Genomic DNA, 13737 nt, shown 5'->3' with positions numbered 1-13737 from the left:
AAGCTCCCGTCTACTTCCGCCCGCCGACTCCACCTCCTCTCCCCCCCCCCCGCGGGGTCCTAGTGCCTGCCCCTCCCTGGCAGTGTCCCGGGCTCAGTCGGTGCGAGGAGCCACCGCCGACGTCGCGGAGCCAGCCCAAGTCCATTCAGGTAAGAAACGCCGGCGGGAAGCCACGGGGTCCGCGGCCGGCTCCAGCGCGGACGGGATCCGAGCTGGCCTCAGTTTTCCTGTGGGCGCCAAGGGCGGACAGGGCCGGCAGGGCGCGGGCAACGCGGGCGGGGCGGAGGAGAGCGGCCCCGGGCGGGCGCGAGCGGGCGCCGGGCCCAGCGGGTCCTAGAACCCGCCGGCTATCCTCGAGGACCAGGTGATGCGGGCGCCGGGGCTCGGCCAGCGCGGCTGCCCGCCTTGGGTGGCGCAGACTCGGGGGTCCTAGAGCCCGCCCTATTGCGGGCTTTTGTCCCAGCCGCGCGGCCAGTCCTGCAATGTCCCGGGCGTCTACGGCCCCCCTCCCCCGCCGTGTCCCTGGCCGCCCCTCCCGAGGTCCTAGAGAACGCCATTTTAAGGCCTTTGTCTAGCGTCTGGCCTTCTGTCCATTCATTTGTTCATTCCATCATTCATCGTTCAGTCCTTCTTGTCACGTTCTCCGAGGCGACGTTTTCCGAGGGCTTATTCTGAGACAAGCCAGCCTGGGGCCCTGCCCTGCGAGAGCTGCCTGTCTGGTGGGGGCGCCGACGCAGAGGCGGTTGCAGAGAGCGAGCAACGCAGGGTTAGATCCAGGACTTCGTTTCTGCAGCTCACGGCCCCTCTTCAGCTTGTCTCGTCGGCCCTAATTCCCTTCCAACCCCTATATGCCTCAGAGGCTACATATTAGTGGCGAGGAAACTTGGGCCCAGAGCTTTGTGGCGCCCCTACCTCCAGTGCCAATTGAGTATCCCTGAGATACTTAATGTCAAAAGAGTTTTTCTATGGGAGAAGGCAAGCAAACACTTCCAAGGCAGAGGAGACTGTATGTGGAGGTGCATCGAGGCAGGGAAGTATGAAGACTGTGGCTGAGGTTTAGGTCACTGGCGAGAGAGGGATGCTGCAGCTGGAGCTGAGGCCGGAAGAGTGGGCTGGGATCAGGTTGTGAACTGACCACGTTGGAGGCCTAGGAGATGATTAACGCTCATCTCATGTGTTGCACAGTTCCCCATCCATCAACTCCCTATATCTTTCACACCCAATGATGCCTGTGTAGTGACAGTTTGTTTAGAAATGGGGAGACTGGGGTGCAGAAAGGATAAAAAGTGGCTCCTTTTCCACCTTGTCCCTCCCTCAGGGTGCTAGTCTAAGAGCTCTGGGAATTCAGTCTGCATCCTTGGCAGTTTAGAGAGGGTTCAAACAACAGCACTTCATTCCCTTCCAAAGCCAGTAGTGCAGCACAGAGACAAGGCTCCATCACTAGAACCATGACCCCAGTGTGGCATATTTGGGGCCATATTTGGACCCTGTGAACTTACAAAGGCAGAAAGTTCAGTTAATAAATAGTTGCTGACCGACATTCTCACCAACTCTTTTCATTAGTATTATGGGAGAGGTGGAAACCCTGGTGGCTTAGTGGTTAAGTGCTGTGGCTGTTAACCAAGAGGTCGGCAGTACAAATCCACCAGGTGCTCTTTGGAAACTCTACAGGGCAGTTCTACTCTGTCCTAGAGTTGCTATGAGTCGGAATCGACTTGACGGCAGTGGGTTTGGTTTTTTTTTGGTTTATGGGAGAGATGGCCTTGGGTTAAACAGGGCAGGTTAAACAGACCTGGATTCAGGGTGACCAGGGCTTTAGGCCTGGGTTTAAATTCCGTCTCAGAGGTTGATTCCTTCAGTTTGTTTTGGAGCACCAAGCATGCTTCTAGGTGTAGAGAATATAGGGTAATCAAGGTTCATGCTCTTCACCAGCCTGGACTCTGGTGCTGGAGACAGAATTAGCAAGCAAACCATAAAACATGTAAGTACTAACAAAGCAATAATCAGGGAAACAAAGAGCAGAAGTTTGGGGGTCAGATAACCTGACGTTGAATACTGGCTGTGAACATGAGTAAATTAGTTCACCTTTCTATGCCTCAGTATCCTTATCTGTAAAACGGGGAAAATAATAACTGTTTGACTTCTTGGCAGTGTGAGGCTTATCTTGAGTAGTACGCATAAAATGCTTTAAATGGTACCTGGCCCATGGTAAGCTTGCAAGGCATGTTATGAACACTTCAAAGGCATGTTATCCAGATGAACACTTTAAAGGCATGTTATCCAGATAAAACTGTAAAGGGAGATAGAGAGTGATTAGCAGGAGTGCAGGTAGCATTAAGAAAAGTGGGCTTCTCTTGAGGAGATGACAGGGAGCTAAGACCTAAATGAAGTGAGAGAGACAGCTACAAGAAGATCCTGGAGGAGTAGTGGTTCCAGCAGAGGGACTTGCTAGTGTGAAGGCCCTGAGACAGGAAGTAATTTAGTTAGCTCTTTGAGAAAAAGAAAGGGGGCCTGTGTGGGTGGAGCCTGGTGGGGGGGGGAAGAAGTGGGAGTTAAGGTAGGTAGGTGTTAGATTGGTCCTGTCTGGGGCCTAGCTGGCCATGGAAAAGATACTGGTCTTTGTCCTGGGAGCAGTGAAAAGTCTCATGATTTCTCTAATAAACCTTGAGTGAGTGAAGACTGATAGAGAAAGAGTCCAGCCCAGGGGCCTGAAGACTTGGGTTTGAACCTGGGCTCTCTGGCTAGCTATGTGTACCTGGGCAATTTTTTTTCCCTTGTGGGGCCCTTAGTTTCCAAATCTGTAGAAAGGGTGTAATAAAAATGCCTCACTCTGAAAGGTAACACCAAATGAAGGTGAAGTGTACACAACTTGAAGAAGGTAAGTGATGTTACTAAAATGTACACAAGAAAAGAAGCATATGTAATTTTGAAACTACAGCAAAAACAACCAAAAAATATATGAGCAGTGTCTTAGTCATCTAGGGCTGCTGTAACAGAAGTACCACAAGTGGATAGCTTCAACAAAGAGAAATTTATCTCTCACAGTCCAGTAGGCTGCAAATCTAAATTCAGGGCATCAGCTCCAGGGGAAGGTTTTCTCTGTCAGCTCTGGAAGAAGGTTCTTGTCATCAATCTTCCCCTGGACTAGGAGCTTCTGCACACAGGAACCCCAGGTCCAAAGGATGTGCTCTGCTCCTGGCACTGCTTTCTTGGTGGTATGAGGTCCCCTACTCTCTGCTTGCTTCCCTTTTATTTTTCTCTCTTGAGAGATAAAAGATGGTGCAGGCCACGCCCCAAGGAAACTCCCTTTTACATCAGATCAGGAATGTAACCTGGGAAGAGTGATATAATCCCACCCTAATCCCCTTTAACATAAAATTACAATCACAAAATGAAGGATAACCACACAATACTGGGAATCCTGGTGTAACCAAGTCGACACATATTTTTGGGGGGACATAATTCAATCCATGACATGCAGTTATATATGTAGGCATATATGTGCATAGTTTTGTATATCCAAAAAACAAAACAAAACACACAAACCTGTTGCTGTTGAGTTGATTTCGACTCATAGTGACCCTATAGGACAGAGTAGAACTGCCTCAATTGGTTTCTAAGGAGTGCCTAGTGGATTTTGGTTAGCAGCTGTAGCTCTCAACGCTATGCCACAAGGGTTTCCGGTATGTACATAAGTGTATAGGTGTATGCATTTGTATAAGCACTTATGTGACTGTATGGACATATATTAATATATATAAAATAAAGCACATAGAGGGCACAGTTATGGATTCCTCTGAGACATAACCAAAAACCTCGTAGGACTGGATTTCTGGGTTTGAAGGATTAGGACCATAGTCTCGTGGGACATCCTGGTCATTTGGCATAATGTAGTTCATAAGTTATGTTCGACATCCTAGTTTGTTGAGTAGTGCCTGGGATCTTAAAAGCTTGTGAGTGGCCATCTAAGATACAAGTATTGGTCTCCACTCATCTGGAGCAAAAGAGAAAGAAGGAAACCAAAGACTCAAAGAAGAAACTAGTCTACAGGACAAATAGTCTACAGGAACCATGGCCTCATCTATCCTGAGACCAGAAAGAACTAGATAGTGCCCAGCTGTCACCATCAACAGTTTTAATCAGGGCCACAATAGATAGAACCTGATAGGATGGGAGAAAAATGTGGAACAGAACCTCAAATTCTAAAAAAACAAAACAAAAACCAGACCTACTGGACTGGTTGAGACTGGAGGACTCCCCAAGGCTATAGTCCTGAAATACTCTTCAAACCTTGAACCAAAACTAACCCCTGAGGTGACCTTGTAGCTAAATAATAAATTGGCTCAAAAAATAATGCATATCACCCATAAGTACTATGCTCCTTTAAAAAATCACCTATATGAGACCAAATGGTCAACAATTACTTTAAAACAAAGATGAGACTGTAAGGGGGCAGGGAAACTAGATAAACAGAAACAGAACAACCAGAACGTATATAGTGAGACGTGTTCACGCATTGTGAGGAGTGTAACCAATGTCACTGAACAGCTTGTGTAGAAATTGTTGAATGGGAACCTAAACTGCTGTGTTAACCTTCACCGAAAACACAATAAAATATTATTAAGGGAAAAAAAAATGGCTCCCTCTTAGGAGCTTGCAAAGACCTAGGGATGTGTGTGTAGTTCTTAAGGCTTTGGAATGATCCAGAGAATGTGTTTAAAGTGCAAGTCCTGAGCCCTGTCTCAGGCTCCGTGGATGGTTATCCTGATGCAGGAGGTTCACAGGCCTAACTGGGAGACACATCACTCTAGGGAGCTGGTAGGTTGAAAGAGTCCTCAGTAAACTGTGAAGTGAGGAGTTAATGGTGGGATTCTAGGCAGTGGCCTAGTCTACCTGGCCCTCACTCTGCATAGATCTGTGCACCTGATGGCCCAGGCAGCAAAGTCTGGAGGCTCCAGATGACTGAGCAGGAGGCAAGTTAAACAGACGTGGATTCAAGTCCCAGCTGCATGTGTTACTAGCTTTGTGACTGTTGGCAAGTTGCTTAAGCTCTTGGGACCTCAGTTTACTCACGTGTAAAATGACAATAATCCCTATCTCAGGAAGCTTGAAGTGAATTAAATAAGGTGGCATGCTGGACAAAGTGCCTGGCTCTCAGAAGACTCTCCATAATTATTCTTATCTCGGTCAATCCTCACCCACCCTGTGAGGTAAGTACTATTATTTTCTCCATTTTTCAGATGAGAAAACTGAGGTCCCAAGAGATGAAGTAAATTGCCCAAGGTCACATCAGCTAGGAAGTGATGGAGGCAAGGTTCAAAGCTGGACAGTTTCGCTTCAGAGGCTGTGTGCACTTAATCACAATGCTATACCACCATTCTGGGCCTCAGTTCCTTTATCCATGAAATGGGGCTTTTAATAGAACTTTTTGCAGTGTTGTCTTGGAGGTTAAGTGAGTTAATACATGTAAGGAGCTTAGGATACTACCTGATATTTAGCTCAAATGTGAGCTATCATTTTTACTAAGGAGGAACCTTCCCTCAGGCAGACTGTCCAGATAATAGTCTGGAAGGGAGATAGGGAGTGCCTTATCCAGGGAGGGGGAGGGATCCCTTAGAAACTGTTAGAGGAATTAAGCCATGGGGTAGATTGGACCTCCGGCCCATTGACTCACCTTTCAGCCCCAGGATTTAGTGAGAAAAGTGAAATAACCAAGCTGAGGGTAGAACAGGGTCGTGTGGAATTCAGGGTCGATACTCAGAGGGCAGATTCAGGAAGAGCTTCCCAGGGGAGGTAGGGCTCAAACAAAGGACTAGTGGGATTTAGAGCAGCCAGGAAGTTCCTGGGAACTTGAAGTTTGTGATGGGAACCATGGAAAGTTCTTGATCAGGGGACAGACCATCACATGGTGCTTTTAGGGAGAAGACTCCAGCCAATACCTATGAACATTAGACTATGCATGGGGAAGAGGGGAAACTGAGGCAGGCCCACTAGGCAAAAGGGTGCTGACCCTGAGGATACAGCTCTTGCCTCTCACCCCAGGGGCTCCTGTGTCCTCCCTCGGCCTTCCAGGTAAGCTGTCCCCACAGTCTTTTCCTGGGGTGAGGGGCCATGAGCCTCTAGAGGCCTGTACTTCCCCCACCACCCTCCTGGCACAGCTTAGCTCCAGCCTCCTCTCAACCCTAGTGTCTTAGAAGCCACCAAGCCCTGAGGTGTACAGATGAGGGAAACAAGGCCTAGAGAGGAGCACTAGTTTCACCGAGTTCTCTCACAGGAAGTTACCCACAGGTCTGGAAGTAGAACCCAGGTCTCCCACCTCCCAGCCTAGTCTTTGGTGACACCTGGCTCCCCTCCCCTTTCCACACCAGTGTCCTCTCCCTGCTCACACCCCGTCTCCAGAAGCTGCTGCTGAGCCCTCCCTAAGTGGATCAGTTGTAATCCTCTTCCCTTCATCCCCCGGGGAGGATGAGCTGGTGTTAAGACTACCGCAGCCGTCAATCCTATTTCCTCCCAAACATGATCCCCAGGAGCATCTGGTTGAAGGGGGTCTGGGCTCTGGACTAAGAAAGTAGGGGGTCTCAGAGCAGGTGTCCCAGGAAGCCCTGGTAGCTCAGATACATGGATTATGACTCAGGGGTTTCTAACTGCCAGCAATGGCTCAAGCTGCCTTGTGAGAGAATGAGCTCCTCGTTGCCAGAGGTATGGGAGCAGGAGCCAGACAGGGATTCCAGAGCAGAGGGTGGACTAAGATTCCTGTCTAGGGTGGAGTCCCTTACAGCTGTGTAAGGCCAGATTCTGTGTGAACAGTTGCTGCCTCAAGAGCTAACCAACCAAAGGGAAAAGACAAAACACATACTGGGGATCTAGAGCTGACAGACAGATGGTGCCACCCACCACTGGTCCACCCTCCTCTGGTCTCAGGTCTGTCTCCCCTGGGTACTTGGAGACCTTCGGGCTAGGCTCCCATCTGGATACTCTCTACATCTGCAGCCTTGCTTGGCACAGGCCTTGGACACTGAGCTAAAGAAAGAAGATGGTGAGACAGATGGAACTCCCCTGCAAATGCCACAGTGGAGAAGCCCAGAGGTTGGGGCAGGAAAGTGCAGGTAGATCTTTTGGTGACCTCCGTTTTCAGCCCCTCTGAGATCACCTGGTCCAACCTTCTTTCATCATGGAGCAGACCAGAGAGGAAACTTGAGCGTGGGGTGGCAGAGCCAGTAGTGCTTGGAAAAAAGGATGTGGGGGTCCCGTGGTTCAACCTGAGAGCCCTAGGTGGGAAATGCAGATAAGATAGGGCTCCCTCTGAGGCCTTGTTAGGGCTTTGGTAAAGAGAGAGGTCTTGGAGCTTACCACAGGGATGTGGCCTCTGTCTAACTTTGACTCTCTTACAGAGAAGCCCCGCCCACCAAGGCCATGGAGGTGGAGTCTGCAGAGGCCCTGTCTCCAGCCCCGGGCTACAAGCGTTCTGGACGCCGCTACAAGTGCCTGTCCTGTACCAAGACGTTTCCAAATGCACCTAGGGCAGCGCGCCATGCTGCCACACATGGGTCTGCAGATGGTAAAGAGGAGGTGACCGAGGTGAAGCCGAAGCCAGAGACAGAACCCAAGGCGGAGGAGGCCAGTGGGGACAAGGTGTCAGGTGCAGCGGCTAAGCCTCGGCCCTACGCGTGCCCGCTGTGCCCCAAGGCCTACAAGACAGCACCTGAGCTGCGTAGCCACGGGCGCAGCCACACGGGTGAGAAGCCCTTCCCGTGCCCCGAGTGTGGCCGTCGCTTCATGCAGCCCGTGTGCCTGCGTGTGCACTTGGCATCTCACGCTGGTGAGTTGCCCTTCCGCTGCACACACTGCCCCAAGGCCTATGGTGCACTCTCCAAGCTCAAAATCCATCAGCGCGGCCACACCGGCGAGCGGCCGTATGCCTGCGCCGACTGCGGCAAGAGCTTCGCGGACCCTTCGGTGTTCCGCAAGCATCGGCGCACACATGCCGGCTTGCGGCCCTACAGCTGTGAGCGCTGCGGCAAGGCCTACGCGGAGCTCAAGGATCTCCGCAACCACGAGCGGTGAGCGCATGGAGCTGGGGGTGTGGGCTTTGGCAGAGCTGGCGGGTGGTGGAGGTGGAACCACAGCGGCTGCCCTGTGACCAGTAGGTCCAGGGTTGAGTCTCAAAGAGTGTTTGGAATGAGCCTATGTGAAGGGGGTGGGCACATGTGAGAAGTTGGTGCCGGGTGGCATGGAGGTGGGCGAGGCTGACTGCATTGGAATGGAACCCAGGAGGATGGCGTGGGGTCTGATTGGCCTAGGTTCCTGGACAGCAGGAAAGGGACAGGGCTGGAAGTGAGGCGGCTCAAAAGCTCTTTGGTGTAGGTGTCAGTGGTCTGTCTAGGACTTTGGTCTGCAGAGGGTCTTATCAGGAATTGAGGCGCATAGGCCCTTAGAGTCTGAAGGTTTCTTATTTTGGGGTATGGTCCCGTGGCTCTTAAGAGATTGGGCGAGGCCCCCAGGGATGCTCGGGGACCCGTAAGTTACAGCCCAGACAGGGAGCAGGTTCACCTTCATGCCTGGCCCTCTGCACTCCCACAGGTCCCACACCGGTGAGCGCCCCTTCCTCTGCTCTGAGTGCGGGAAGAGCTTCTCCCGCTCGTCCTCGCTCACATGTCACCAGCGCATCCACGCGGCGCAGAAGCCCTATCGCTGCCCGGCCTGCGGCAAGGGCTTCACGCAGCTCAGCTCCTACCAGAGCCATGAGCGCACCCACTCTGGCGAGAAGCCCTTCCTGTGCCCACGTTGCGGGCGCATGTTCTCCGACCCCTCCAGCTTCCGTCGCCACCAGCGGGCGCATGAGGGCGTGAAGCCTTACCGCTGCGAGAAGTGCGGCAAGGACTTCCGGCAGCCCGCCGACTTGGCCATGCACCGTCGGGTGCACACGGGCGACCGGCCGTACAAGTGCGTGCAGTGCGACAAGACGTTCGTGGCGTCCTGGGACCTCAAGCGGCACGCACTGGTGCACTCTGGGCAGCGACCCTTCCGCTGCGAGGAGTGTGGGCGGGCCTTCGCCGAGCGTGCCAGCCTCACCAAGCACAGCCGAGTGCACTCGGGGGAGCGCCCCTTCCACTGTAACGCCTGTGGAAAATCCTTTGTGGTATCCTCAAGCCTGAGGAAGCATGAGCGGACCCATCGAAGCAGCGAGGCCGCAGGGGCTCCGCCACAACAGGAGCTGGTGGTAGGGCTGGCGCTGCCTGTTGGCGTGGCAGGCGAGGGCTCAGCGGCCCCAGCAGCTGGTGCAGGGCTAGGGGACCCTCCAGCAGGGCTGCTAGGGCTGCCTCCAGAGTCAGGTGGGGTGATGGCCACGCAGTGGCAAGTGGTGGGCATGACGGTGGAGCATGTGGAGTGCCAGAATGCTGGTGCTGGGGAGGTTTCTGGTCCCTTGGGGGGGACGAGTGAGGTGGTGAGTGAGGAGGTAGACGAGAAGCCACCACAATTTGTGTGCCGGGAGTGCAAGGAGACCTTCTCCACACTGACGTTACTGCGGCGGCACGAGCGTTCACATCCAGAGCTCCGGCCCTTTCCCTGCACCCAGTGTGGCAAGAGCTTCTCTGACAGGGCTGGGCTGCGCAAACACAGCCGCACCCACAGCTCTGTGCGCCCCTACACCTGCCCTCACTGCCCCAAGGGCTTCTTGAGTGCCAGCGACCTGCGCAAGCACGAACGCACCCACCCTGTGCCCGTGGGGACCCCCACGCCCCTCGAGCCCCTCGTGGCTTTGCTAGGAATGCCTGAAGAGGGGCCAGCCTGAGGCCCACCCCCCTCGGCCACACTTCCAGAAGCCCAACCCCCACAGGGTGTCTCCTGAGCCTCCTTTTGTCCCCGCTTATTCTTTAGACTCCAGATCCCCGCCCCGGGGCAGCTAGTTCACCATAGCCCTACTGACAGAGCTGGATGGAAACTGTGCGGTCTGGCAGCAGCTGTTAAGACACAAAGTTCTCTCTGAGCAGCACTCATTAAAGCATTCGCTTTGGCACTGGATTGTCTTCTGTGTTCTGGTTGGGGGTGGGGGTGGGAGTGGGAGTTTGGGTGTCAGATACCAGGTAAGTTTCAATGAAGGCCCCTGAATTGAAAAATTAGATGCTAAGGTCTTTGGGTGCATTGTCATCCAAAGCATGTTTCAGGTAACACCAGTCCCATTATGATGCTTTGTGACAAAGTGGTCTATCCCCAGATGAGTAGGAAATTCCCTGCATGCCCTTCTTGGGGATTCTTGGTGATCAAAAGTATATCAAAAGCTTTGAGGAGTCCTGCTAATGAACAGATCTGTTTAGCTTTATTTAGCCCATATTTAAGAAGCCCTGGTGGCACAAGGTCGGCTGCTAACCAAAAGGTTGGTGGTTTGAGCCTGCCCAGCCACTCCATGGGAGAAAAACCTGACAATCTGCTCCTGTAATGATTACAGCCTAAAAAACCCTTTGGGGCAGTTCTGCTCTGTCGCAGAGTCACTATGAGTCAAAATTGACTCGATGGCACCTAAAAACAACAGCCCGTATTTATTTGACCGTGGAAGCCTTTTACTGAGTACTATTTTTACCTTTTACAGATAATAAAGCCAAAAATTATCTTTCTTATATACTGCAATAACAAATTAGAAAATATGCTTGAGGGGGAAAAGGGCTCCATTCACAATAATAACCAAACCCACAAACTACAAAGAAAAACCTTACAATGAACACACAAGATCTATATGAAGAAAATATTTCTGTCCTAAAGGATAATGTAGAAGACCTAACTAAATGGAATGTATGTGAATGGAAAGACTCATTGTTTAAAAAGTGTTGATTCTCTTCAGTTTAATGCTTAAATTCACTGCCATCCAAAAGGATTTTTTAACAGAGCTTAAAAATCTAAAGTTTGGAATCAATACATTTTTTAAAAACAGTGAAGTAGCCGATATACTAGAGAATCAAGCACCAAAACAGGAGTAAAAGCAGGATATGACTGGCACAGGAATATGCAAATTAATCAATAGAGTGGGAGAGAGGGTTCAGATATAGCCCTGAATATTTCTGTGAATTAAGTTTACTGGATAAGAAGTATGATGGTTTAAATTAGTGGGAAAGGGTAGACTGTTTAACTTTCCAGCTATATCCATACTTTGGAAGGCTATACAACTTTTTCAGAAGCTTGGACATAAATTCTAAAATACATTATCAAGTGAAAGCATACAATTGTAGAGCAAGTGTATTTCTTATACAAAGAATAACTCCCCAAACTATAAGCCAGCATAAGTACGTTCATAGAAAGACAGATAGGATTAATTCCAAAATCATTGAAAAAGATGCTTGAGCAAGGGACCAGGCTTGGAGGGTAATGGCAGGAAGACAGTTATATTTTCTTCTGTATCCTCTATTTGAATTTTGCTCATCAAGAATATGTTCACATATTAAGTAATTTTTCAAAGACCCAAATAGAAAAACAAGAATGAGCCCCAACCTTTAGTATAAATTAGTACAGCCTCTTGGGAGGATGGTTTGATCATACTTATCAAAAAGTTAAATGCACATTCTCCAAAGAAGATATACAAATGGCTAATGAGCACATGAAAAGAACCTCAAGGCTGTTAGTCATTGTTGTTAGGTGCCATCAAGTCAGTTCCAACTCACAGTGACCCTAACGTACAACAGAACGAAACACTGCCCGGTCCTGCACCATCCTCACAATCTTTGCTATCTTTGAGCCCATCGTTGGCAGCCACTGTTTTTTCTGTTTTTTGCTGACCCTCTACCAAGCATGATGTCCAGCTTTCACATGCATATGAGGTGACTGAAAATACCATAGCTGGGACCAGGCCCACCTTAGTCCTCCAAGTGACATTTTTGCCATCCAACACTTTAAAGAGGTCTTTTCCAGCAGATTTGCCCAATACAATATGTCCTCTGATCTCTTGACTGCTGCTTCCATGGACACTGATTGTGGATCCAAGTAAAATGAAATCATTGAACAACTTCAATATTTTTTCTGTTTATCATGATGTTGCTTATTGGTCCAGTTATGAGGATTTTTGTTTTCTTTATGTTGAGGCGTAATTCATACTGAAGCCTGTAGTCTTTGATCTTCATTAGTGAGTGCTTCAAGTCCTCTTCACCTTTAGCAAGCAAGGTTGTGTCATCTGCATATTGCAGGTTGTTAATGAATCTTCCTCCTATCCTGATGCCCTGTTCTTCATATAGCCCAGCTGCTCAGATTATTTGCTCAGCATACAGGTTGAATACGTATGGTAAAAGGATACAACCCTGACGCACATCTTCCCTGACTTTAAACCACGCAGTATCCCCTTGTTCTGTTCCAACTACTGCCTCTTGGTCTATGTACATGTTCCTCATGAGCACAATTAAATGTTCTGGAATTCCCATTTTTCACACTGTTATCCATAATTTATTACAATCCACACAGTCAAATGCTTTTGCATAGTCAATAAAACACAGGTAAACATCATCTGGTATTCTCTGCTTTCAGCCAAGATCCATCGGACATCAGCAATGATATTTGATATTCCTCATTCCACTTCTTCTGGCTTGAATTTTTGGCAGTTCTCTGGAGATGTACTGCAGCAACTGCTGTTGAATTCAGCAAATTTTACTCCCATGTGATATCAGTGACATTGTTTGATAATTTCCACATTCTGTTGGATCACCTGTCTTTGGAATAGGAACAAATATGGATCTCTTCCTGTCGGTTCGCCAGGTAGCTGTCTTCCAAATTTCTTGACATAAACTGGTGAGCACCTCCAGCACTGCATCTGTTCATGGAAACCTCAATTGATATTCTGTCAATTCCTGGAGCTTTGTTTTTCACCACTGCCTTCGCTGCAGCGTGGACTTCTTCCTTCAGTATTGTCTTAGTCATCTAGTGCTGCTATTACAGAAATACCACAAGGAGATGGCTTTAACAAAGGGAAATTTATTCTCTCACAGTGTAGTAGGTTGAAGTCCAAACTCAGCATGTCAGCTCCAGGGGAAGGCTTTCTCTTTGTTGGCTCTGGAGGAAGATTCTTTGTCATCAATCTTTCCCTGGTTGAGATGCTTCTCAGGTGCAGGGACCCCAGGTCCAAAGGATGTGCTCTGCTCCCAGTGCTGCTTTCTTGGTGGTATGAGGTCCCCAACTCTCTGCTTGCTTCCCTTTCATCTCTTGTAAGATAAAAGGTGGTGCAGGCCACACCCTGGGGAAACTCCCTTTACCTTGGATGAGGGCTGTGACCTTAGTTAAGGGTGTTACAGTCCCACCCTAATCCTCTTTAATATAAAATTACAATCACAAAATGGAGGATGACCACACAATACTGGGAATCATGGCCCAGCCAAATTGATACACATGTTTTTGGGAGGATACAGTTCAATCCATGACAAGTACCATCAGTTCTCGATCATATGCTGCCTCCTGAAATGGCTGATGGTACTTGTCATGGATTATAATACTTTGTCTTCTTGAGCTGCCCTTTGAAATCTTCTGTTTAGCTCTTTTACTTCATCATGTCTTCCATTTGCCTTAGCTGCTCTACGTTCAATAGCCAGTTTCAGAGTCTCTTGTGACCATCCATTCTGGTCTTTTTAATGACCTTTTGCTTTCTCCATGTATGATGTCTTTGATGTCATCCCACAACTTGTCTGGTCTTTGGTCATTAATGTTCAAGGCATCAAATCTATTCCTGAGATGGTCTCTAAATTCAGGTGGGATATACTCAAGGTTGTA

The 13737-nt window shown here is 49.5% G+C and overlaps 1 protein-coding gene across 6 annotated transcripts; it reads left to right on the top strand.

Moving 5' to 3' along the window:
* The first annotated feature begins 65 nt into the window (after window positions 1-65).
* Window positions 66-10013, top strand: ZNF668 (zinc finger protein 668). Of its 6 annotated transcripts, none has more exons than XM_049904455.1 (5): window positions 73-149; window positions 5103-5210; window positions 6922-7106; window positions 7392-8060; window positions 8581-10013. In XM_049904455.1, the coding sequence occupies exons 3-5, from the start codon at window positions 7063-7065 to the stop codon at window positions 9791-9793; spliced, it is 1926 nt and encodes a 641-aa protein (XP_049760412.1). In that variant the 5' UTR covers window positions 73-149; window positions 5103-5210; window positions 6922-7062; the 3' UTR covers window positions 9794-10013. The 6 variants fall into 6 exon arrangements, with proteins under 6 accessions (XP_049760414.1, XP_049760412.1, XP_049760410.1 ...); XM_049904453.1 differs by having other exon boundaries at window positions 5919-7106; XM_049904458.1 differs by lacking the exon at window positions 6922-7106.
* The last annotated feature ends 3724 nt before the right edge of the window (window positions 10014-13737 follow it).

This window comes from Elephas maximus, chromosome 12 (genome assembly GCF_024166365.1).
Source record: "Elephas maximus indicus isolate mEleMax1 chromosome 12, mEleMax1 primary haplotype, whole genome shotgun sequence".
NCBI classification, from domain to species: domain Eukaryota; kingdom Metazoa; phylum Chordata; class Mammalia; order Proboscidea; family Elephantidae; genus Elephas; species Elephas maximus.
This window is presented reverse-complemented; position numbering and strand designations above follow the sequence as displayed.